General features: G+C 32.7%; 5 protein-coding genes across 8 annotated transcripts; 1 reads left to right on the forward strand and 4 right to left on the reverse strand.

The window, feature by feature from the left end:
- Positions 1–1,025: 1,025 nt before the first annotated feature.
- On the reverse strand, positions 1,026–1,902 carry LOC107955990 (uncharacterized). Its single transcript, XM_041097394.1, has one exon. It carries the CDS (start codon positions 1,813–1,815, stop codon positions 1,363–1,365), a length of 453 nt encoding a protein of 150 aa, XP_040953328.1. The 5' UTR covers positions 1,816–1,902; the 3' UTR covers positions 1,026–1,362.
- Positions 1,903–11,305: 9,403 nt separating this feature from the next.
- On the reverse strand, positions 11,306–15,173 carry LOC121219357 (uncharacterized). 3 transcript variants are annotated; one of them, XM_041097399.1, is made up of 3 exons: positions 14,449–15,173; positions 12,982–13,172; positions 11,306–12,051 (listed from the first exon to the last, which is right to left on the reverse strand). In XM_041097399.1, the coding sequence occupies exons 1-2, from the start codon at positions 14,702–14,704 to the stop codon at positions 13,018–13,020; spliced, it is 411 nt and encodes a 136-aa protein (XP_040953333.1). In that variant the 5' UTR covers positions 14,705–15,173; the 3' UTR covers positions 11,306–12,051; positions 12,982–13,017. The 3 variants fall into 3 exon arrangements, with proteins under 3 accessions (XP_040953333.1, XP_040953332.1, XP_040953331.1); XM_041097398.1 differs by lacking the exon at positions 11,306–12,051 and adding an exon at positions 12,696–12,870; XM_041097397.1 differs by lacking the exon at positions 11,306–12,051 and having other exon boundaries at positions 12,696–13,172.
- Positions 15,174–15,302: 129 nt separating this feature from the next.
- Positions 15,303–17,466, reverse strand: LOC107953926 (thymidylate kinase). 2 transcript variants are annotated; one of them, XM_041097396.1, is made up of 7 exons: positions 17,380–17,466; positions 16,669–16,729; positions 16,220–16,579; positions 15,953–16,064; positions 15,806–15,865; positions 15,620–15,724; positions 15,303–15,565 (listed from the first exon to the last, which is right to left on the reverse strand). In XM_041097396.1, the coding sequence occupies exons 3-7, from the start codon at positions 16,492–16,494 to the stop codon at positions 15,449–15,451; spliced, it is 669 nt and encodes a 222-aa protein (XP_040953330.1). In that variant the 5' UTR covers positions 16,495–16,579; positions 16,669–16,729; positions 17,380–17,466; the 3' UTR covers positions 15,303–15,448. The 2 variants fall into 2 exon arrangements, with proteins under 2 accessions (XP_040953330.1, XP_040953329.1); XM_041097395.1 differs by lacking the exon at positions 16,669–16,729 and having other exon boundaries at positions 17,380–17,444.
- A 546-nt stretch (positions 17,467–18,012) lies between these two features.
- LOC107953924 (protein rtoA) lies at positions 18,013–19,824 on the forward strand. The gene is made up of 2 exons (XM_016889368.2): positions 18,013–18,225; positions 18,895–19,824. The coding sequence occupies exons 1-2, from the start codon at positions 18,099–18,101 to the stop codon at positions 19,722–19,724; spliced, it is 957 nt and encodes a 318-aa protein (XP_016744857.1). The 5' UTR covers positions 18,013–18,098; the 3' UTR covers positions 19,725–19,824.
- LOC107953925 (ATP-dependent Clp protease proteolytic subunit 3, chloroplastic) lies at positions 19,785–23,000 on the reverse strand. Its single transcript, XM_016889369.2, has 5 exons — positions 22,627–23,000; positions 21,701–21,815; positions 21,018–21,193; positions 20,285–20,380; positions 19,785–20,201 (listed from the first exon to the last, which is right to left on the reverse strand). The coding sequence occupies exons 1-5, from the start codon at positions 22,894–22,896 to the stop codon at positions 19,938–19,940; spliced, it is 921 nt and encodes a 306-aa protein (XP_016744858.1). The 5' UTR covers positions 22,897–23,000; the 3' UTR covers positions 19,785–19,937.
- Positions 23,001–23,872: the final 872 nt, after the last annotated feature.

The following is a 23,872-nucleotide window of genomic DNA, read 5'->3' on the forward strand; positions in this document are numbered from 1 at the left end:
TTATTTTTGGAAATTAGAAGAGTCGTGTTCCTAACTTACGGAATATAACTTCCTCCTAAAATCGACATAGTTGAATATTTATTTCAAAAATAAAAAAAAGGAGATTTAAGTAACAATCAAATAGAGTTTATTCTTGTTTTCAAGAATTCAAAGTATCGTGTCCTAACTTACGAGGCATGGTCTTTCTTCTCGATCAACTTGAAATAAGCCCTTTTCATGAAAATAATTTTAGTTAACTGATGCCTTAATATGAAAAGGGATCGTGTTTTAAACTCTCTTCAAATTTTGAATTCTTGATGTTAGGACATCAAGTAATCAATTAGGTAGCAATTTTGGGCGTAACGAGGGTGCTAATCCCTCCTCGTGCGTAACCGACTCCCGAACCCATTTTTTGGACTTTTGAAGACAACAAATCATTGTTTTATTGAATCAAGCCTTTTATTAAAACAACCAAACTATAAGGTGATCCGATCACACCTCATAAAAAAGATCGGTGGTGACTCCCATTTTCGTTTTTTTAATAAAAACTCGATCTCAAAAAAAAAAGTTTTGACACATAATATACACAAATGGAACATAAAATATGACGATTAGATTGTTAAAATATTAATAGTGTAAAAAGTTAGGAAAAAGTGTTAAACTACTTAAATTTTACAAGTTTAAATTAACTATTTATAGTTTTAATTAACTGAATAAAATTTGGCCTAACTGAACTTGAAAGAAGAGCTAGAGAGCCTTGAAAGAAGAGCTAGAGAGCCTTGGTCGCTTTAAAAATTTAGAAAAATTTTAATTAATCTCTCAAAATTTAATGCTTCTACTTCGTAACTTCAACAATTATATATACTATTTAATGTGATATATAAATCCAACCTAAATCCCACAAAATGAGAGTAGTGGAACGGGGTTGCAAGTGTGGAATGGGCTTTCAAGACTTGCAAGCCTTTAATGTAACACTCCTTCTGATACATACATACATACATACATACATACAAAAGCTATTAAATTTTATTGAAGCAAACAAAAAGGTTACAAACTTTAGTGAGAGAACCAAGGAACTACATGCACTAATAAAACAACTTTGATTAAGCCTAAATATGAAGTAATAAACCCCAAGGAGAATAATCTATTTTGGCAAATCAATTTGGATTAAACCCAGACTTGCAAGCCTTTAATGCAACACTCCTTCCAAAGCAAGCATGGACACATACATACATACAAAAGCTATTAAATTTTATTGAAGCAAACAATAAGGTTACAAACTTAAGTGGTAGAACCAAGGAACTACATGCACTAATAAAACAACTTGTATTAAGCCTAAATATGAAGTAATAAACCCTAAGGAGAATAATCTATTTTGGCAAATCAATTTGGATTAAACCCGGATATGAACCATTGGCCTAACCGCAAAACATGAAACAAGGTGACACCAGTTGATATTGGAAAGCTTAATAAAACAAGTACCACCATAGCAATACCGAAACTTGGCCTAACATTCACCAACAAGTTTTGCAAAACCCCCATTGCTTCACAAACATCCTCATTATAATGAAGGTAATATTGCTTCTCCCAATCCATCCATTCCGAAGGCAACTCAAAACCCTCCGAAATCTTTGTATCTTTAATCCGCATTCGTAGCATGATCATGTTTTCGTCGACGCGCTTACCGACATAATCCGGTCCATTGCTTTTATTATTGATACCTCCAGTTGAAGCTACGATGAAGGTTCCTGACTTTCTCCGGTACTTGGGGCCATGCGGAAGAGGTCTTTGATTGAAGTTAAGAAGGTTATAAGATGAAAAACTTGTTGATTCCATGGTTTCAAGAAGTAGCACTTAATATGATGCTTTTAGAAGCAGTAATATGATGAAAAAATTTATAGGGTTTTAGCAGGCTTATCGTAGTAGGAAATGACAAGGAACTTCGCAGCAAAACCGTGTTAAACATTGTGGTATTCCACCGTGTGATTTTCAGTTCAATTGACTTTTAACTTTAGCTTACGACGATATGTGGGGATGTAATGACAAAAGAAAGATTGACATCATTTACTGTGAATAGAGAAAATAATTATAAGGGATATGATTAGTGGGGAAGTTAGAAAATTTTAGTGGAGGCGGGAATTAAGTTATAAATTTTTATAATTAGTTAATATCTTTTAAAAGGTTAAACTAAATAGAAGAGTATCATTATTAATTGATACTCTTATGCATTTTAAAGGGAAAAGAGATACAATTTACATTTTTTTTGGGACCGCACCTGCCCTCTAAATATGGTTGAAAAAAATGGAACATTCAATTTTTAATTTAATAGATGATTTGTGCAATTTAAGTAATTAATAAATAAATATAAATTAGAATTTTGTTTAAAAAATAAGAAATATAATTGAAAATCGGATCAATTGAATATATGATTCGTAGAAAAATTTTAAAAATATAAATTGGTTCATGCATGCATTTAGCCATATATCATAGTTGAAAATATCTCCTCTATGTTTGCGCTATCATTATAGTTTTTTTGATCTAAAACTCGCAAATGTTGATATCCTAACTTTAAATAATGCCTTCTGTTTTCCATTCATTGAATTGCGTCAATTTAATTCACATCTAAAGATGCAAAAACGCATTTGGAAGTCTACTTAATATTCACACTCTATTAACCAAACCCGGTTGTGATACATTTTCATTTAATTATTTTATCGTGTTTAAATATACTTTTACATAAATTAAATATGTGTTAAAATAGTATTCACTTATTATACACAATTTACAAAATAATTCATCTTAAATTAAATTGAGAAAATATTTCTTAAAATGAGATTATTTATCGAAATCCGAAAATTCATTTGATATTTTACGAGGATTTCACATTAATCTCTAGTTTCCTCTTCTTTAAAGTAATACTAGTCTAGTGGAAGAGAGAAAAAACCCATAAAGTACTTAACAAAAAATACACTTAATCTAAGCACTCGGTTATGAAACAATAAGGCTAAAAGGATATATAAATCCTTGAATTTTAGTAAAAACATCAATTAAACCCCTTCACAAACTCTCAAATTACTTCAATTAAGTTGTTTAACCAGCATTTTCTATTTTTGATTATTATAATGTTGATGTGGGAAATTGTTTTTTTCACCAAAGTTAAAAGGCTTATATACCTTTTAATAAAAGAATAATGATTGGGCCTAAGTAATATTAATTTCGTGAATTGAAAATTTTGAACGGTGAGAGTTTAGTTAGTAGGCAAACTTCTTTGTTAAGATTTATTATACTATTCATATTCTAATTAAAATCCTATAACATTATTTGGTGATATAAAGTTTTGAAACGATAAAAAGAGAATAGATTCATTGTTTTGATGAGCAAACTTTGTTCCAATTACTATTAAATTAATCATCTTGATAGGACGTTTTTTGATTTATTCAAGGATCAGGAATGTGGTATAGTCCAATTTGATTTTAGCTAAAGTAGAAAGTAATCTTTTGCGACATATAAAAGCAATTCAATGAACAACCCATCTCCCTTTCCAATCAACTTTATCTTGCATAACAAAACTAGGAATGGTAATTCGGATACCAATGTTTTGTTTTATATATTTGAATAATATTTAAATTCCAATTTTAAAATTACTATTTGGATATATTGGGGCAAAATCTAATTTTATTATTATATTAATTTGTAATTTCATAAATTTTTAAAAGGTCACAATGAAAATTTACTATTCTAGGAGCTAAAGTGTAATTTTACCATTATATTAAGTTGTAATATCATAGATTTCTAAAGGGCTACAAAGCATATTTACCATTGGGGCCGAGGCTATTGACTTCCCCTTTCTCTATGCTCTTCGTGGATATCTGAATCCACTGGTTATAAAATGCTTATAAATTTTATTTTTTGAATATAAAATAAAGAATTTTAGCGTATTTGAATTTGAATTTTACTAATTTGAATATCCCAAAATGATTGAAATAGGCTACTTTGCGAAATTGAGTGTCGGAAGGCAAAGTTAGAAAATTGCTCTAGGGGGCTAAAGATGAATTGCACATTTGGAGAGGTAAAGTGTAAGTTTACCATTACTCTAACTTATAATTTCATAAATTTCTAAGAGGTTACAAGACAAATGGAAGGTTAAAGTACAATTTTACTATTATATTAACTTGTAGTTTATACATTATATATAACTAGCTGTTAAAGAGAGCCTTTAGGAATTAAGAAGTGTATTTTAAGTGGTGTTAAAAAATAATAGGGGTATTTTAGGTAGTATTAAAAACCAATAGGGATAGTTTAAATATTAAAACATAATAAGGGTAATTTAGGTATTTTGTAAAAAATTAATTAAATAAATTTTAAATTTTATTTAATCTTTATCTATATCTATATAATAATATCTAATCTTCAATATATATATAAAACCAACTCCCTCCTTAGCCATTAAGAATTAACAGGCATTTTAAGTCTTAAACATTAAAAATAAGCCCAACTCCCCCTTAGCTATTAGGAATTAATAAGGGCAATTTAAGTATTAGAAGTTAGAAGTATGGGCAATTTATGTATTAAAAAAAATAAAAGACTTCCAATATTTTGAAAAACACTATATTATAATATTAAATTTAAGTTATATATTGAATTATATATTGGAATTTTAAAAAGGGTATACAATTGGTTAATTTTCTCCTCATAACTTTTTCTTTTCTTTTTTAATTTAAAATATGTTCTATTTTTGGCAAATGTATATTTTTTTCGGTAAAAAGAAACAACATAAAACGATTACCTCAGCCTGTAAACATTAATTAAGCAACGACACATTACAATCAATAAGCAATAAATCTTGTATTAAAATAGGAGGTTCTTCAAATAGCTGTAAAATTGAAAAACCAATTGCAGCACATTTAGTCATATGATTTGCAACCCCATTATGCTCCCTTGGGATGTGGCACACTCTTACGTCCCATTTCCTATGCAAAAGCTAATGCAAAAGCCTTAACTACACCAAGCTACTATTAGCACCACCACCTGCTAACAGTAATTCTACCAACAAAGCATTATCACATTCCACCTCAATCCTTTTGAACTCCTTTTCCCATGCTATAAAAAGGCCTTTCACCATCGCTCTAGCTTCAACTTTGAAAATGAATTCCTTACCCAATGACATTGAGTAACCACACTATAACACCGAAACTCGGCCTAGACGTTATGGCAAGATCTGGAGAAGTCACCATGATCAATTATGAAAATTCAAAAATTAATTGAGGTTTGTAGAAAAACACTAGCTTTTGATAAAAAACAATTCCGATTTATTTTAAAAGAAAATATCTTTCTTACTTAATTTGTTAATTCTGTTGATTAAATTTATATTTATAAATCGCCTATGTTTACAGCAGAACTCTTAGTTAAATTCAGTTTGAAAAACGCAGTTTGATTTTTGAAAATCCAACATTTTGTTAATAGTGTAATTATAATTTTAAAGAAATAAAACGGTTTAAAATAAAAAAAATAAAAGTCCAAAGCAAAAACAGTCCCAAATGTTCGAAACAGTCAATTAGTACCAAAACAAAGTAAACCAAGTTTTAAGTAGCACAAATTAAAAGTGTTTAACCGAGCTCCCGTCACACCAAACTGTCTTATGTCTAAGGATTACTTGAGAATCAAACAAACAAAGAATGAACTTACAAGCTTAGTGTGTAACTTACTATAATTCAAAAAGCAGATATCATTCCAAACATGCGTTCATATATCAATCAGATGGATTTCGTAAATAGAAATAGATATAGATGTGTATCATATACAGATTAAATTCCTACCTCCATCTGCTACACACCATCTTCAACCATCCCTGTACACCAATTAGGGTATTAAATACCCACCAGCCCTACACACTAATTAGTAGTGTCTATATGACACCTTTCAGAATATTTGCAGCTTAGCTGCCAGATCAATAAGTGATATACCGCCAAATATAGATATACGTGGCTGAGCCACCAAATTAAGCAAATAAATTAAACTATCATCACTTCCTCCATAATCATATTTCCCACCCCAATGCATATGCAAACTAGATAGATATCACATACGTGTATGACATACATGTTTTTCACATCAGATTCAGATCATACTTAGCATGTAATAGATCATGCTATCACATATAACATACTACTCATGCGTTTAATAGTCATATTAAGCAGTATTAGAGTATCATAAATCATGGTTCATAAGAAAATTTATACCATATGGTCCTTTCGAAAGGGCTATATTCGATTCATACAATAACTATGGTCCTAGGAAAAAAATCAAAATTTGGGCCCACACGACCCCTTTGGCCCAAACCTTATGGTTCACACTGTCTGGCACACGGTCGTGTTATATGTGCTTCGGTACATCTGGATCACATGAGCTATGTTAACGAAGTGTACAAACTAAAACACATATATAAAGTATGAAAATCTAAATTCCCATCAGTCCTGTAACACCCTTAACCCGTATCCATCGCCGGAATAGGGTTATGGAGCATTACCAGAATATATGGATCAAATATAGACATTTCATATTATTTAACATTCATGTCAGAAATTATTTATAAAGTCCCTTATATGAGCTTTTGAGGCCAAAAAATGCATTAAAAACTAGTCGCTTAGAGATTTTTTCACAAAATTTCGAATTTTTCCAAGGTGCAGGGGACACACGCTCATGTGGTCAGGCTGTGTGGGCATTCGAAATAGGACACACGGCCGTGTTCGTACCTGTGTAACTCTTTGACTTGAGTCACACGGCCAAGCTACACGTCTGTGTGCCAGGCCGTGTGAAAAATCTTGAGCATTCTGTTTTAAATTTTAAAGATGCAGGAAACACATGGCCGAAACACACGCCTATGTGCTAGGTCGTGTGTCACACAGGGCTGAGACACACGCCCATGTCTCTACCCGTGTGGACGAAATAAGGCAATTTCTAAGCCATATTTCTCACCGAATTGGTCTTCCACCTACATTAACACTTTAACACATTCACAAGCCAATCCAAGACATTTAAACCAAGCCAAATCCAAGTCTTATGCATTATATATTACCTCATATAACCAAGTATACAAACTTGCTTACTTACCTATTTGATCAAATATTCATATGCATTATCCATCCTCACTCAACTTCAATCATTTTACCATACACATTAACTAGATAAAGACACACACATATATACGTCAAAATATGTCAATCACAAGTCATATCAGCTGGCTAGTTACAACCAAATATGTATGTGCGAACATTGGCTAATTAACTTATACACGCCATTATAACCAAAAGTAATTTACTATTTATACTGAATTGGGCCGATGGATAGTGTGATCTAGCTCCGACCAACTTCCAACCTTTATGAGCTTCCAATACTATAAACAGGAGAAACAAAATAGAGTAAGCATTTAAGCTTAGTAAGTTCGTAAAACATTGAATTTAACTTACCAATTAATTCACATTTAAGGTAAGCAAATAAACATGCTCAAACCAATTTGGCCAATTGCCTAGCACATATCCTCATCAAGTATGTTAGTCATGTAATTCACATAAACACCAAGAAACATGAATAAGCTCATCAATATTCAATTTCCACATACATGTATTTATCACTTCAAGTATCCGTGAACATGTACATATCATATCTTTGTACTTCAAGTATTTATCATAGTAATTCATCTTGAATTCATATCATCTCATATCAGAACTTTACCCGTTGAATCATTTAAAATATCGATGGATACAAGGGTAGTACACATGAAGTGTACGAATCTGAAATCTGTTAATTCATATTCGGGGGTGCTCATTTGAGTACATAATCGGGAAGCCCTCTCTCGAGCCATATAACAGAAAGCTCCAGGGAGCCATTAACGAAAAGCTTATTCGGGCTGTATAATGGAAAGCTCATAAGAGCCATAATCGGAGAGCTCATGCGAGTCATATCGGGAAGCTTCGGGGAGCCATTAATTAGGAAGCTCATAAAGAGCCTTTAATCGGGAAGCTCATGAAGAGCCATATATCGGGATGCTTATAAGAGCTGTGGTGTATCTACAACATATGCAGAATCACAACCAATCGAGATGCTCTAAAGAGCTATTAATGCGAAGCTCACAAGAACCACATAACGGAAAGCTCGAGAGGGCCATATATCAGGATGCTCATGAGAGCAAATAACGGGACGCTCTTTCTAGCTGTGGTGTGTCTGCAATATATGCAAGACCATAACCAGTTTGGGAACCCCGTATCCATCGAATCTTATTTATCCAAATGGGATTTATTATTTATCGAGTATTATCAGATATGTGATCAATTTCATACATATATCATTTATACAATTCGCATATACAACATCCAATTCAAACATATAAATATACACAATTTAGTTACACGAACTTACCTTGACAAGTGTTCGTTGATTTGTTGTTTACTAATCCGACACTTTCTCTTTTCCTCGTTCTAATTCCGTATTTTATTTATCCGGATCTATAAGAGTAAATTTAACTCAATTTAATATAATTCATATTCAATTCAATTCAATTCAATTCACATCTTAGGCAAAATTATCGTTTTGCCCATATACTTTTAATTAATGATGATTTTGTCCCTAGGCTCGGAAAATGAAATTTATGCAATTTAATCCTTATTCCAAGCCTAACCGATTATTACATGTAACATTAGAAGTCCATTTATTTCATAAAATTTAGAATTTTTTCATGAATTTTACATCTTTACAATTTAGTCCATAATCACAATTTCATAAAAAAATTACTTTACAAAAGTTGTTTATCCATCAACAACCTTTCATTTTCTAACATAAATTTCATAATTCATGCATATTAATCCATGGAAAAACCCTAGTACTTTGATAATTTTACAAATTAATCCCAAGATAGCTAAATTAAGCTTTTATGATCTCGGAAACATAGAAATTACTAAAAACGAGACAAGAATTCATACCTAATTGAGCCAAAAAAAACTTGCTTGAACTCAACACCCAAAAACTAGGGTTTCCATGTCTTTTAATTGGGAAAGATGATAGAAATGATGATATTAGATATTTATTTTATTTATCATATTTTATTTATTTACTTTCAAATTTAGTCCTTTTCTTTTCTTAAATTTTCATGGATGAATCATCATATTTATCTACTAACTCCTATTAATGGTCTATTTATCATATAAGAACCTCCAATTTTGAATTTCATTGCTATTTGATACTTATAGCTACTAAAACTCAACTTTTGCATTTCATACAATTTGGTCATTTTATCAATTAAACATGTACTCGATCAAATTTTCTTAACAAAATTTTCGTATAATATTTCTATCATACATTAGACCACAAAATAAATTTTAAAATAATTTTTTATGGACTCGGATTTGTGGTCCCAAAACCATTGTTCCGATTTCACTGAAACGGGCTGTTACAAGTCCCAAATGAAAGTATGTGGCAGCCTGTATCGAGCGCTCCATTCGAGTTTTATTGAATATTTTATTGAGTTACAAACTAAAAGGTCAACCGAATTCTACTCGGATACACAATAATATGGATATTCGAGAGACGACAAACAAACTGAGGTTATGCAGTTATTGTAGGAACCTAGGGTATACTAAGCCAACATATCATCATTTGGGGGAAACATTGAGGACAAGAACCAATTAACACATTTATTCATTTTTTTATAGACATACAAAAAAAGAAGCAAACAAACAAGCAATTTGTACATTTTTTCATTGCTTCTCATTTTTTGGTAAATTGTAAATATTGATATAGTATTATTGATGTAAAAATAGTAGAATATAATATAAAAAATTCCATTTTTCGTAGATTGTAAATAAATAAGTATATACTACTGATATGAAAATTACAATAGTATAATAACCCAAACTTTTAATTTTTTTCCTTAGATTGTAAATAAGTATATTGTTAATGTAAAATACAGTTGATCAACTTTTTTTTGTATAATTGGAATAGGTACATTATGGATAAAAAATGTAATAAAATACAAATTAAAAGTTAATAAATTAAATGATGATTTCCATGAAAAAAATTAAAAAAAATCATTCACGTCATTGGGCCGAATGTCTTCCACAACCTGGTGGGTGTCGGTTCCAAGGAGGATTTCTTCATAGTTGGGGTTCTGACTCCTCACCTTTTTCATCTTCATATTCATCTTCACCTCGACCTCCATCTTCATCTTCTTCCTGTTCTTCCATGCTTAAGTGTCGTGTCGTCCTATGTTGCCATCATATATCATTTGTTTAAGTAACATGTAGTTGCGAAGATGAACCACCTTGGTAGAACAATGACACCGAGGGTGTTTGTGATACTATTGATGGATAAGTGTATGGTGTCGCATAACTCGATTATAGATAAAATAATGGAATTGTCGAAAATGATGGATACACCCGTGTTGTTGTCGACATTGGCGCTCTATATGGTACTTAGGATGGAGGTGGTGCAAAAAATACACCTGCAAAAGGTGTTGATACATGGTACAGTGGTGCATAATATGGTGCTTGTGTATAAAAAACGGGACTAGTGAAAGCACCAAAATAATATGAACCATTCTGATTAGGAGGTGGTGCAACCATCAATGCTACGTGTGGGGTTAGAGCTAATGATGACTCCATCGAGACATGTACTCCCAACCTAGGATTCATGTGGGTTCGTCTCGACCTCATATGACGATGTTGTCTAGCCCTTTCCTCCTCCAAGAGTAGATATGACTTACCATGATGTCTAAACCATGTCATGTAATTTGGAGAGGTCGTCAATTCCGGTGTGAGAATTGATTCACACATAGATATGAAATCGTACCTATGCTCCCAAATGTAGATATATTTGTCATGACATTTCACCCAATCTTTGTTGGTTCTCTCTCGCAAGTCGATTTGTGCAATTCTTCGATGTCTTGGGGTGATGGTGGAATACTTTCCCTAAATCCGAATTGGCGTATCACTCGATGAGATTTGTGCATCTCCACCATCGCGAACTATAAATGGCACCTTGACATGCCAAATATTGCGCTTGGCCAAAAATTTGACTAGGATGAATTCTTGAATTCTCAAATCAGCATATGACGTTCGTTTAAACTATAGTAAAAAATTATAAATTTGATTATCTACCCAATATTAAATTTCAAATCCTTACGTAAACATTATATAATTTAAAATTTCGAAAAGAAATCTCGACTTCCAATTGTTGATTTAATAGTAGCCAGATATTTTCAATGTCGTCCGCTATACCCACATGACTCGCCTCATTGTTCCACATATTCAAATAATATGTTCTTTAAAAAATGTAATAATGAAAAAAAATATTATGGTAATTATATTATCAAATGAATTTTACCTTATTACAAGTGAGAAAGAATAAGGGGTGTTTACTCGGGAATGTAAAAATAGTAGTCGGTACCATGCCCATGATTGCTAAAGGAGTATGCAACCACTGATTATAATTTTTTGTAGTTACGTCGCCCAACACATCTCTCGGTACAATAGGGTCAACACGGTTACTTCCCAATTGAGTCGCCTCACTTCTTTCAAGTCGATGAGTTGTAGTAGCCACCTAAAATATACCAGATTTTGAGATTTATCGGGTATTAGAAGACCCTTGATTAACCTCAGGATAAATGCTCAGGCGTATTGTTCTCTTTCAACGACACTCGCGGAATTGTTGATACAATTGAAATTTTCTTCCAACCATTTCATCTTTATCCGGCTACTAAAAAAATTGTCTGGCACCTTGCTCATAAATTGCGCTCCAATTACCAACGACCACCGCCCCGTAACGACTAACCCATCCACCAGTAAATCGAGTTGTAAAACTACATCCTTGAGTGTAATTGTACACTTACCGCACGAAAGATGAAATGTGTGTCTCGAGTCTCCATCTTTTCACTAAAGCGCTGATAAGAGTAGAATCCAATTTAATCCCCCCAAGCATACAAGATATGTGTAAGAATCTCACCTCTTGCAAGTGTTGTTTAATAAGACGCGGTGCCCTTATAGTTAAATTGTGTATGTACGTCTCTAAAATCTGCTTTTCGGCCTGATTATATAAAGATAAAAAAATTATAAAATTAGTAATCTTAACAACTTAATAATGAACTTAATTAAAATTAAAAAATATAATAATATTTTTTTACCATTTACAATTGGATGTCGGAAGTATACTTGTCATGGAAACAAATAAGCAGAATTGTCATCATAAAAATTAATTAAAAATAAAGACGAAATATAAAATTAAAACAATAAGACTTGAAGAGAAATTGAATGAAAAATTTAGAACTAATACGTTGAAAAAATTGAAAGAATGGATGAATTGAGAGAATTAGGAAAAAGGGATTTAAATGCAAAAGGAATAAAATGGCTTGAGTTTATATAGCATATAAACTAGTCGCTTCTAGCTGTTGGAAAAAATTTTGCAGTTGAATTTTTTTTTACCGTTGGGAAAAGTTACCGTTGGTTGAAAATGCGTCCCGTTAGACGTGTTTTCATCTGACTTGGCAGGAAAACGCGTCAAGATGCATTTTTTATTTCTCTCTCCAAATCGGTTTATTTTATTAAATATAAAAAAATACCTAAAACCCTAATTATTTCGTAAAAACTACAAATATATCAAATTTACCCTAAAGGCTATCCAAGGGATTAATAATACTCAAATATAATACTTATAATAAATAAATTCTGATGTTGAAACAAATTTGCAAATTTTGTTTCGAAATTTACAAAAACATACAAATATCCAAGCCACTACCATACATATTTCGGAAAGAAATCATTGGTTCAACTGTTCAATGAACCATAAAAAACTGAAAAAACAACTACACTAACAGAGTCTCAACATCTCACATAGTTCATCTTGAACCTACAATAAACAGATGCATTATCACATGGTTTTTTTTTCCTACAAAATGTGAATGAAATGTACTTCCAATAATAAATACATACAAAGTTAAATGTTTATAAAGAAACCGACCCGGCATCAGTCTTTGAAGACAGCGGCGAACCGGCATTAGTCGTCGTAAGAAGCATGAGGAGCAGCAGTACATCCAGGATCAAATGGATCTTCAGAGCCACAACAATGCCAGTATTGAAATACTTTACCAGATTCAGGTGTATCCATGGTGCCCCCTGCATATACACTCTCAAATTTCCTCTTTGTTTCCCCTGTAAACAAAAATGTTCCTAAAAATGTGAATATGAGAAACTTAATTGAAAGAAAAATAACAATTTTGAGAGTGATCTATCAAAAAGCATATATTGGAAGCTGAAACAAGTGCAAAAAAGGTTCAAAACATGCTCAAACCATGAACACTTTCACCGGACGTGAGGAACATGCAAGTCAACCAGTTCTGACAACCAGACCACTCCGATAAGACATCATCCACATACCTTGCAACTTAAATGATGTCATGTTGCCCACTTAACAAAGATCTTGGAAGGGATCAGCCAACCAACCAAAGGCAGCCATGTGTCCCACAAGATCAACCTATATTAGCCAGTGTTGTTTGAACCGAATCGAACCTACCAGGTAGGTCTGAAGACTGGTTTAACCCGGTTAGATTGAGAACTGATTGAACTGGCAGATAAACTGGCTAAAAACTGATTGAACCAAAATTTTTTAATTTTTTTTGAATTTTTAATAATTTTTTATTCAAATCAATTGAACCAGTCAAACCAATTGAATTGGCGATTTGGTATCCTAACTGACTCAACCAATGGTCCAGTTTAAAAAACATTGATATAAGCTCTCTCTCACCTCAAGGAGGTGCCATGTTCATTGATCCCTTACTATACAAACAGTCCATCCTTTCCCTACCTTCCCTTCGTTCCTTTTCACCACCTACACAATACAACTCTCCACCCTAATAGGGTGAACCGTTCTTGATCTCCATCCCATCTTCCTCCACGTCACTTTCCAATATCGACATATCCTATGTTACTCTACTTTTTAAGTTTTTTTAGTACTCGTATTCGACACATATCAATGATTTTCCAAGTACATTGAAAAACTCATTTTTGAACACCTATGTGGTGCACATATCCAACGCTCAAACTCGAGAGTTACATAGACTATATCTCAATTATGGCTCCCACAAAGCCAATTGTGGTAAGATATGAACAAGGAATGAACTTATCATTACAAATTATTACTGTTAATTCAACAATTAACTTTGCAAACTGATTATGCAAGATTGTCACCACTCTCATTTAGCTAGAACTTAAACCATTCAACACCCAAAATCATTGATAAAAAAACTAATAATAATAAAATTCAATCAACAATTCCTAAACAAAAGAACCCATTTTTCTTTTAATTATCTAAAGCTTAAAACCCCCAAATTTTGACAGAAATACTTTGCCTATGCGGCTATGTTTACAGTTCAAGCATACAACGCTGAAATCAGTGCAAACGAAGTAATGCAGAAAAAAAAATGGTTACCTCCGAAATGGGCAGTGTGAAAATGGCATGCTCGAGGGTGATTGAGCAATGGGTCGAATTGGGTTTTGCAATTCTTGCATGTTTTCAGGTTCTTGGTGCTGGGTTTCGATGTGCAGAAAATTGGAAATAGACCTGATTTGGATTGTATTTGGTGGGTTTTAATAGAAGATAAACAAGGGTTCTTCAATTTGTGGTGAAAATTTGACGGGTTTTTGTGAATATACGGCAAAGAAAAGGGAGAGATTGTTAGAGCCATGTAACAATTAATCTCTTTTGTAGATTTCTTCAAGCTACAACACCCTTTTCGGCTTTTTATTTAACGTCCAGTTTTGGCCTTTTCATATGAATCACCTTTTATGGGGTTAAATTGCACCCAAGATCACTAAATCATTAATAAGTTTACATATTGATCACTTAATTTTAAAATGTTACAAAATACCTTCTAAACTATTCAAAAAAATTTTATTTAAGTTACTAGACTTTTTTTTTTTAAATCCAATTAGTGACCTCCAAATGACAATTTGATAATTCATATATGGACCAATATCTATTGACAAATAAAACATGCCTTAGATCCAAGACAATTTGATGGAAAAGAAAATTGTTTAGATTTTGATTCGAAAATTTGATATGTTGAAAATTAATTGATGAAAAAAATTAAATTGTAAAAAAGAAAAAGAGCTCTTGACTAGTATAGGAGGTGCAAACCAAAAAAAAGGCTATACAACCATGATTTTATCAATCAAATAACTTAAAATGAAAAGTTTTGAATAATTCAATAAATATAATAACCTTCTAATAATTTACCTTAAAACTATAACAACAACATCTTAATAAATGTAACCATAGCAATATTGTGAAATTCAAGGATACCATTTCTAGTTTGAAAAAAGATACTAAATTGAAATCCAAATCCAAAAACACCACCACCGATTTAAAATATAAAAACTCCACAGACGGTATATGGGATAATATTCTGTTATATATATATATATATAACCTAACATGACCACAAGGATGAAAGAATTTTCCCTTTTTGGCATGCTATGATATGCTGTAATACAATCTCTTTCACCTGTTTTTCCACATCATCCAAGGGTTGGCAAGCATCTACAATCTGCAATCAACACAGAAAACTTTCATCTATGGCCAACATATACATATATATTACCTTCCATGAAGAATCTTTGCGGAGTTTATAGTGTTGGGAGACTTTCCGCTGAAACTCAAGCTGTTCATATCTCTCACCTCCGTAGCCTCCTCTTTCTGCAGCTTTCTGATAGTATGAAACGATATTTCAGTCATATAGGGATATTTAACATAAAAAAAGGAAGAAGCAGTTGAGTGCATGACTAACCTCGGGTGTTATGTCGAGATACACGACCAAATCTGGGGCTATTAAACCGATCTCTGGTGCCTGTAAGGAAAGACCTCATTTTGATATGAATGACCATATGCTAAATAATACTTATAACAGTTTGGTTTTTCTGCAGCATGCTTTCACCTTACACCATTCGAAATCAAGTCCTTTAGCAGTTGAGAAAGCAACCCCGGAATAAGAGTAACGGTCCACTATAAGAGTGGTTCCAGCTTTCAGTTTGGTTTCCATCATTGATCTGCAAACAAATAGTTGATCTTACAACTTTGTGTTAAACCCTGATACTACTATCAGAACCACGTGTTTGCGGATATCTTGGTCTAGTTTTCAATGTAGTTTCCAACCAGACAAGATTATTATAGGACAATGTATGTAATAAGTTTCAACACTTACCTCTTCTCCCACCGATTTGCGCTGAAAAGGAGATGAATCGTGTGGTCATCCAACTGCGATTTATTTGTAAGATACGCAGATATCAGCTGTCCGACACTTGTAGTTCTGTCTGGAAATCGCCATAATTCAACTGAATGACCCAATCCCTCCAAATACGAAACCAACCTCCCACATTGTGACGTTTTCCCACTACGATCCAACCCTTCGAAAACAACCAACGCGCCTCTAGATTCATTGTTTGCACTCAAAGGGGTACAATTATCACTGATTTCCATTCTAATGGATCTAAGTGGAAACTCGCTGGAAAGATTCAATCTCAAATTCAATGATCTCCTCCTCACTAAAAAATCATCGAAATTTCTGAAATCCAACAATTTCGAAGTTACAAGTTCTGTTTTATGGAGTATATAAGACGATTAAACTACCAATTCAAACATGAAAGTACTTACAAAGCCTTAGAAACCGAAAAAGAAGAGCAAGCATATGTTATGTTCCTACTAATGCTACAAACTGCAATTAAGATCGAAATACAAACAGATCCAAGAATTAAACAATTGAACAGACAAATTTGAAGTTGCAACTATATATATATACATGTGTGTGTGTGTTTATCATATAATAAACAAATCCAAATAAAAAAGGACAGGTAAAAGTATCACGTAGACCCCTGTACTAGGAGTAAAATTTCATTTTACCCCTTTACTAAAAATTGGTCAAATTAGTCCCTATAGATAGATTAAAGAGCAAACTGATCATTTCTGTTAAAGGTTTCCTCCATTTTTATTGTTAAAATTCCACGCTGACATAAAAGCCCGATTTTTAACGGTAGAAATGGATATCATTTTTAATAGGAGCAGTATGCTCTTGGATCTAACATATAAGAACTAGTTTGCTATTTTTTAAACTAAGGCCTCAATACCATTTGCTTTTGAAATCCAAATTCTCAACACAAACCCACCTTTATAGATTAATCAAAAGTTATAATTAAACAATCGAAGAAAATCCCAACATAAAGAAACGATCTTTGTTCTAAAAGGGGGAAAATATAATGACATAAGACTCAATTTACAGTTAATGGGCAAAAAAGTTGTAATGGGATTAAGAACAATCATTTATAAAAACAAAAAACCCAGAAAATGAAAATGGAAGAGGGTAAGTACCTGAGAGGAACTGCAGCCATTAGAGAGGAAAAATGAGAGATTTTTCGAGGGAAAAAAACTATGGGGACTTCTATAAAAAAAAAAAAGAGTTAACCTTTACCCGCGTAAGTTAAATATATGGTTAAATGTTTCTTTTAGTCCCTAAACTTTGTGAAAGTTGTGAATTTAGTCTTATATTTTAATTTAATCAATTTTAATCATTGAACTTTTTGAATTAATCAATTTTAATCTTATTACTTTTCAAATTTTAAAATTTTAGTACTGAGCCAAATAGTAAGAGTTAAATTTATTTGGTTAAATTTAATTATCAGTCTCGTACTATTTGTACAATTGTAAATTTAGTACAAATTTTCTAATTATATCATTCAAAGTTTGTATGCATTTTTAATTTATAAATTTTTGTCTTGACTTAAATGATTGTCCTTAATCCATTAACTAAATTTTTAGTTAGTAATGTGTAAAAATAATAAGTTAATATGACATTACACTTATAATAATACATTTGTCGCATAACCGTACTTTAAACTTTAAAATGTAGAGTAACTTAATTAAAGTATGGTATTAAATTCGCAACTTTTTAAACTACATAGGTAAATTTATCAACTTTAGTACTGAGCTAAAAAGACCAAACCACCCTTTTTCTGACCCCCAATTGATTAATTTTCTTACTCGTCTTTTTCTTTTACCCCTTTCAAAAATTCCTTCTAGGGTTTTCGAAAATGGCAAGTAACTGCAACCAAGAAGAACCAAGTACTGCTCCTAAGCCTAATCGATGGTACAATATAAGTTTAGGGTCTTCCCTCAAGGACCAACACCAACCTAATTCCAAGTTCTGTACTTTACGCTGTAAGTACTCATTTCCTCCTTTTAATTTTTTCTGGGTTTTGTTTGCTAACCCAGAAAAAGAAATAGTTTTTCATGGTAAGTATCGCTTTTTTTTTTCTGGGTTCTTAATGTTTTCCGAGAAAACGAAAGAAATTTGTTAACTAGCCATCTTTAATTTCAATGGGATAACTTCATATATTCTTGTTCTATCAGTATTCAGAATTGCAAATCATTGAATTTTAGGCTTTGATGCTCAATGTCATTAACTTGTTAAAAGTACTATAGAGGTCCCATACTAGCAGTCAAATTGCATTTTGACCTCAAAAAATTGTAAATTAGTTCATGTTCATTAGATCAAACTGGTTTAAAATTTTCATTTATTTCTATTAAAAGCTGGTGCTACTACATGGACTAATTTTTAACAATAAAAATGAATGGAAATTTTATTGGAAAGATTAATTTACTCTTTGATTAATTTATAATTTTTTAAGTAGAAGAAACAAAATGTAATCTGACTCATAGTAGGACCTTTATAGTATTTTTACCTTATTAACTTTACATATTCTTTTTGCTGTAAATACCCAGAGTTGAAAATTCATTAAGGATTTTAGTTTAGTTTTACCAATCTTTCACATATGAAAATCGTTGAATTTTGAATTGAATATTGTTTTTGTTTGGTTCTGTTTTCAGATGAATTTAAGCCAGCATCAATTGATAAGAACCAACCAGGATTATTACATAAGTCTAAAGATTATAGGGTTAAGGTAGAATTTGAAAACAACCAACATGGAAAACCCAAGGTGACATTTGATGGTGTTTGTGAAGATTACAAGGATAATGATGCTGTTTTGTTCTTTGATGGCGAGGCTTTCCGGTTGGAACGGTTACACCGAGCTGTCAAGCGGTTGAGGCATGTACGTCAACCTGGCGAATCCATGGCTGCAGCTACCGGTACCACAGCCATGGCTCCTTCAGTTGGTCGTGCTGCAGAGTCTTATTCCCCTCCACTTGGTAAAGGGCCAAAACCCGAGTCTTCAAACAAAAGTCCAGTTCCTCCATTACTGGAACATATTGACACTGGTGACTTCAATAGCGGAGGTGAGCACGCATCTTCAATTCCTAATAAACCAAAGGTTTCACCAGATCCAAAAAGTTATGAATCAGAAGAACAGGTTGATATAGTCAACGATGATGATGACAATGATGGGTTGGGAACCGATAAACAAGATGACAACGCTTCTGAAAAGATATCCACTGGTGTTGGCATCGATATAAACTTACCAGTTGACATAGATGAGGAGGTTGATTTAAGTGAGGATGAAGAACATAAAGCAGGACGTAGTGCCGCAGAAGCTCTTAGAGCTCAAGTGAATGCTGAAGAGAAAGAAGAGCAGAGTTCAAGCTCGAGTAGTAGTAGTGGAAGTGAGAGTAGTGGGAGCGGTAGCGGTAGTGAAAGTAGCGGAAGTGGTAGTGGAAGTGGAAGTGAAAGCAGTGATGGCAATTCAGAAGTATCTATTTAAGTGGTTGATGATCATGTATGTATGTATGTATATGCTAATGCTACAATCATGACAATGTAATGATGCAACCATAATCTGATATCTATTAAGTTTCAATTCATTGAGATTGTGTTCTTTTTTGTCATTTTTGAAAAAATAATTGTTACAATCTAACATGTCAAAAGCTTAAAGAGAGAAACAACAATGGAGGTAAACAGTTCTCTCACAAAATCTTCATAAAGGAGCAGCTTCTTTCTTTTCCTGGCCACCTGTATGACCATTCTGTAGCATTTTATGTTCTGTAGGCAAATTCTTCTTTGCTTTCTTGCTCCCTTCAACTTTCCACAAATCCCAAACCCGGGTCTTCGGTGGCGGTGCTGCATCTGCAATTGGAGCAACTAACCCTGGCTTGCCATCGTCTATAACTCCGTCGATTAGACCATATTCCTTGGCTTCCCAAGGATTCATGAAATTATCCCGGTCTGTATCTACTTCGATCTGCAACATAATGGATAGTAAAAAACAAACACCGAGTGTGATAAAAAAAACAGTAGATGATAAAGGCAACAGAAGGCATTAACCTGTTCTTCGGGCTTTCCTGTAACTCTTGATAAAATCTTGTTCAACTTAACCTTATGGTACACCATTTCCCTTATCCGTATGCTCATCTCTGTTGCCTGTAATCATATGCGGCGGTCGAGTGTGAATAATGAACCACCAGAAATCAACTAGCGACATTATATATTATCAAATACACTCTCAACACACATAAGCAGAAAACCGATCTACGTAGAATTAGCAGAAAAACTTTGTATTGACAATTCGGGCAAGCACTCAAAGTTGGTATAGTATGGAGACCCTGTATTGAAGTTAGATTGCATTTTGCCTTATCTATTAAAAAATAGATAAATTAGTCCTTGTATATGAGTTCAAAGAACAAATTAGTCCTTTTTGTTAAAAATTTTATCCATTTGTATTGTTAAAAACTAACGAGGCTGACAGAATAACCAGATAGTGATATATGACGTACCACATGTATCTCATGCTGACATATAGGGGCCAATTTTTAACAGAATGACCAGTTTGCTTTTTTATCTAATTTATAAAGACTAGCTTGCCCATTTTTGAGTAGTAGGGGCAAAATACAACCCGACTACTAGTACAGAGGCTTTTGTGATACTTTTACCTATAAGACAGTCAACTCTAGCAAATATAATGCAATCAAATCTCTCGTTGGTTTAAGCCACACAATGAAGCTAATAGTGCCCAACAATCCTTGAAACGAGGATATAAAGCGGATCATCATAGACTTACTTTGCCTCCAGCAGTTCCAAGTGGTTGATGAATCATCACTCTCGAATTAGGCATGCAAAACCTCTTCCCTTTTGTACCGGTAGCCAAGAGAAACGCACCCATTGATGCAGCTAGCCCTAGACAAATAGTCGAAACATCTGCTTTGCACATCTTCATGGCATCGTATATTCCCATTCCTACAAGCAACAACCAATGAGAGAAGGTTAATGTACACCTAAACTGTTTGCATATCACCTAAGTGAATGCTTCTCGGTGTTGAGTATTAAACAACATACACAGGACCAAAGGAAATCAAGCATGTTAGCAAACAAAAGAAAATGAAATTGCATGTTTTGTAAACACTTCTTTGAGTTCATTATCATAATTATATATCTTACGCTCATTGTATATACATACACACCTATACATTTTGCGCCTTACTTCACTTAAGGTTCTTTTTTGCTGTGCATCCTTAAATAACACTGATCAAAGACCATTTGCAAACCATATGATTACTTTGAAACTAACCGAGCTCGGAACTCTAGGAGTTTACCTTATTGTAAACTACAAAGAATACCCTAAATGTAAACCGTATTAAACAGTTTATCAAGTTCCAAAGCCTATTCTAATTCTTATGAAGAAAGGCAACAAAAAACAGAAAGAAGCAAGGAGTCGAGCATATGGAAGAATACATATAGACATACCAGCAGTGACAGAGCCGCCGGGTGAATTGATGAACAATTTTATGTCTTTCTCAGAGTCTTCAGCATCGAGAAGTAATAGCTGACTTATAATCAAGTCTGCTGTCATGTCATCCACCTATTTAACATCAATGAAAAATAAAAAACAGTTCAAACCAAAATAATCACTGAGACCTTAAATTCGAAGCCATAATACCGTAAATTTCGAAAAGTCTATCTTTAAACCAACTAAATGCTGAAGAAAGATAATCCCATTTCCTCTATATTCCATAAAAAAAACACAAATAGATGTTAACAAACAAATCAATTTCCAAATTGAATTATAAAACTATGGGATAAATCTTCAAAATTACACATGAACTTCAATGTGTTGTGCAATGTAATCCATTGATTTGGTGCAAAGTGGTATAAGAATTGCGTATCAAAATCTTAACAGTACAATAGGAAAAAAAACACTGAATGATTGCACTAAAAGTTCACCAATCAAGTTGCATATTTGATCAGTAAGTAATATTTCTACCCTTTAAAAACCAAACCCATTATCCAACAATAATAATAATAATAAAGCAAAGAACGGCAATAAACAAATCGATTTCCAAATTGAATTATAGAAACTATGGGATAAATCTTCAAAATTACACATGAACTTCAATATAGTGGGCAATGTAATCCATTGATTTGGTGCAAAGCGGTATAAGAATTGAGTATCAAAATCAACACTTTACCAGTACAATAGCAAAAAGAAAACGCTGAATAATTGCACTAAAAGTTCACAAATCAAGTTGCATATTTGATCAATAAATAACATTCCACCCTTTAAAAACCAAACCCACTTTCCCAATTGAAAATATAAACCAAACCCATACTCAAGATTGTGTAACAAAGCAATAAAGAAGCAAAGAACTTTAAATAAAAATAAAAACCCAAACCTGAGAACCCAAAAATATAATCCTTTGACGAAGAAGCATGTTGGTAGTGTCAAGCTCTTCAAATCTGGGAAACCAAGTTGGAGTTGTTGAAGATGAAGAAAGAGGGGATAAATTAGAGACATCCCAATTACTGGATACTGTTGCTCTTTTTGGATATGAATTCCTTAAAGCTTTTACAGTGGATTTTACTCTATTTTTGTTTGTAAAAAGAGAATTTTTATTAACAAGACATGGTGGTGGCTTGGCTATTTGGGTTAAACTCATCTCCATGTTTGTAAAGATCGCGTTTTTCGTTTTGTGTTCTTTGGTTCCGTCTGCCGTATGCGTTTGGGTTTTGCAAGACACTGGTTTGGGATATGTTATATGACTATGACTATTTGGATGTCAAAACGGTGTCGTTTTAGTTACAAATACAAATCTCCATTTGCCTTTGTCCTTAGTTAAAAGGCTTAATGCATCGTTTACTCTCTAAAGTATATCGCTTTTCTTGTTTTGGTCCTTAAAATGATTTTTCGCCCAAATTTAAAGTTTTCGACTTTTCATTTATTCAATCTTTTGCAAGATTTTCAAAACCAAATTCTTTGGATTTAATTGAATAAATTATAAAAATTAAATTATATATATTTAAAAATAGACAAAACATATTCGACAATCACTTCAACTAGTTTAACTAACCAGTTTAATCAATCCGATTGGATGGTTCAACTAGTTTATAGGTTAACCAATTCAATTCCTTATTCTAGCTCGGTACTTTTAGTCCATCCGGTTCAATTCTAAAATGAGTGATCCTTTGCCATTAAATAAATTTTTTGTGATACCCAACCAATTAGAAACTGAACTGTTGTGATATCCAATGAGTTATAAATTGCCACATGTTTGATGATGATATACGACAGAGTTAGTTGTGGTAAATTTTTTAAATTAATGCCAGATTAATAGGGTGCGTAAAATTTATCAATTGTCCTGAATTTGTTTAAGAATCATATCAAATTAATAGAATATATAAAGATTGAGGGTCAAGCTTGTTATTATACAAGTAAAAGAGTAGGATAAATTGACCGAAATTGTTATCAATGGTAGCGGCGAGCAATCAATTTAATGGTTGGGTTTTTCTTGAACTGACTTTAACATGAAAAAATCGACTCGGTCGATGATAGTTAATCAAACCAATCAAATCAAACCAATTTTAATTTGGTCGATTTGATTGATTTTTCCGATTAACCAACTTTGGGTTATTGAATTAGAT

This window comes from Gossypium hirsutum, chromosome D07 (assembly GCF_007990345.1).
Source record: "Gossypium hirsutum isolate 1008001.06 chromosome D07, Gossypium_hirsutum_v2.1, whole genome shotgun sequence".
Classification (NCBI taxonomy): Eukaryota; Viridiplantae; Streptophyta; class Magnoliopsida; order Malvales; family Malvaceae; genus Gossypium; species Gossypium hirsutum.

What these genes read in the sequence shown, in the direction of transcription:
- LOC107955990 (XM_041097394.1), bottom strand. Translation starts at nt 1,815, where the DNA reads ATGGAATCAACAAGTTTTTCATCTTATAACCTTCTTAACTTCAATCAA.
- LOC121219357 (XM_041097399.1), bottom strand. Translation starts at nt 14,704, where the DNA reads ATGGCTCTAACAATCTCTCCCTTTTCTTTGCCGTATATTCACAAAAAC. An exon ending in TCACACTGCCCATTTCGGAG is followed by an intron (nt 13,173 to 14,448) that starts GTAACCATTTTT and finishes TTTTGTTTACAG; the next exon opens with GGGAAACAAAGAGGAAATTT.
- LOC107953926 (XM_041097395.1), bottom strand. Translation starts at nt 17,399, where the DNA reads ATGGCTGCAGTTCCTCTCAG. An exon ending in GCAAATCGGTGGGAGAAGAG is followed by an intron (nt 16,065 to 16,219) that starts GTAAGTGTTGAA and finishes ATTTGTTTGCAG; the next exon opens with ATCAATGATGGAAACCAAAC. An exon ending in GCAAAGATTCTTCATGGAAG is followed by an intron (nt 15,566 to 15,619) that starts GTAATATATATG and finishes TGTTGATTGCAG; the next exon opens with ATTGTAGATGCTTGCCAACC.
- LOC107953924 (XM_016889368.2), top strand. Translation starts at nt 18,099, where the DNA reads ATGGCAAGTAACTGCAACCAAGAAGAACCAAGTACTGCTCCTAAGCCT. An exon ending in CAAGTTCTGTACTTTACGCT is followed by an intron (nt 18,226 to 18,894) that starts GTAAGTACTCAT and finishes TTCTGTTTTCAG; the next exon opens with ATGAATTTAAGCCAGCATCA.
- LOC107953925 (XM_016889369.2), bottom strand. Translation starts at nt 22,896, where the DNA reads ATGGAGATGAGTTTAACCCAAATAGCCAAGCCACCACCATGTCTTGTT. An exon ending in CGGCGGCTCTGTCACTGCTG is followed by an intron (nt 21,194 to 21,700) that starts GTATGTCTATAT and finishes TGTTGCTTGTAG; the next exon opens with GAATGGGAATATACGATGCC. An exon ending in CAGGAAAGCCCGAAGAACAG is followed by an intron (nt 20,202 to 20,284) that starts GTTAATGCCTTC and finishes ATTATGTTGCAG; the next exon opens with ATCGAAGTAGATACAGACCG.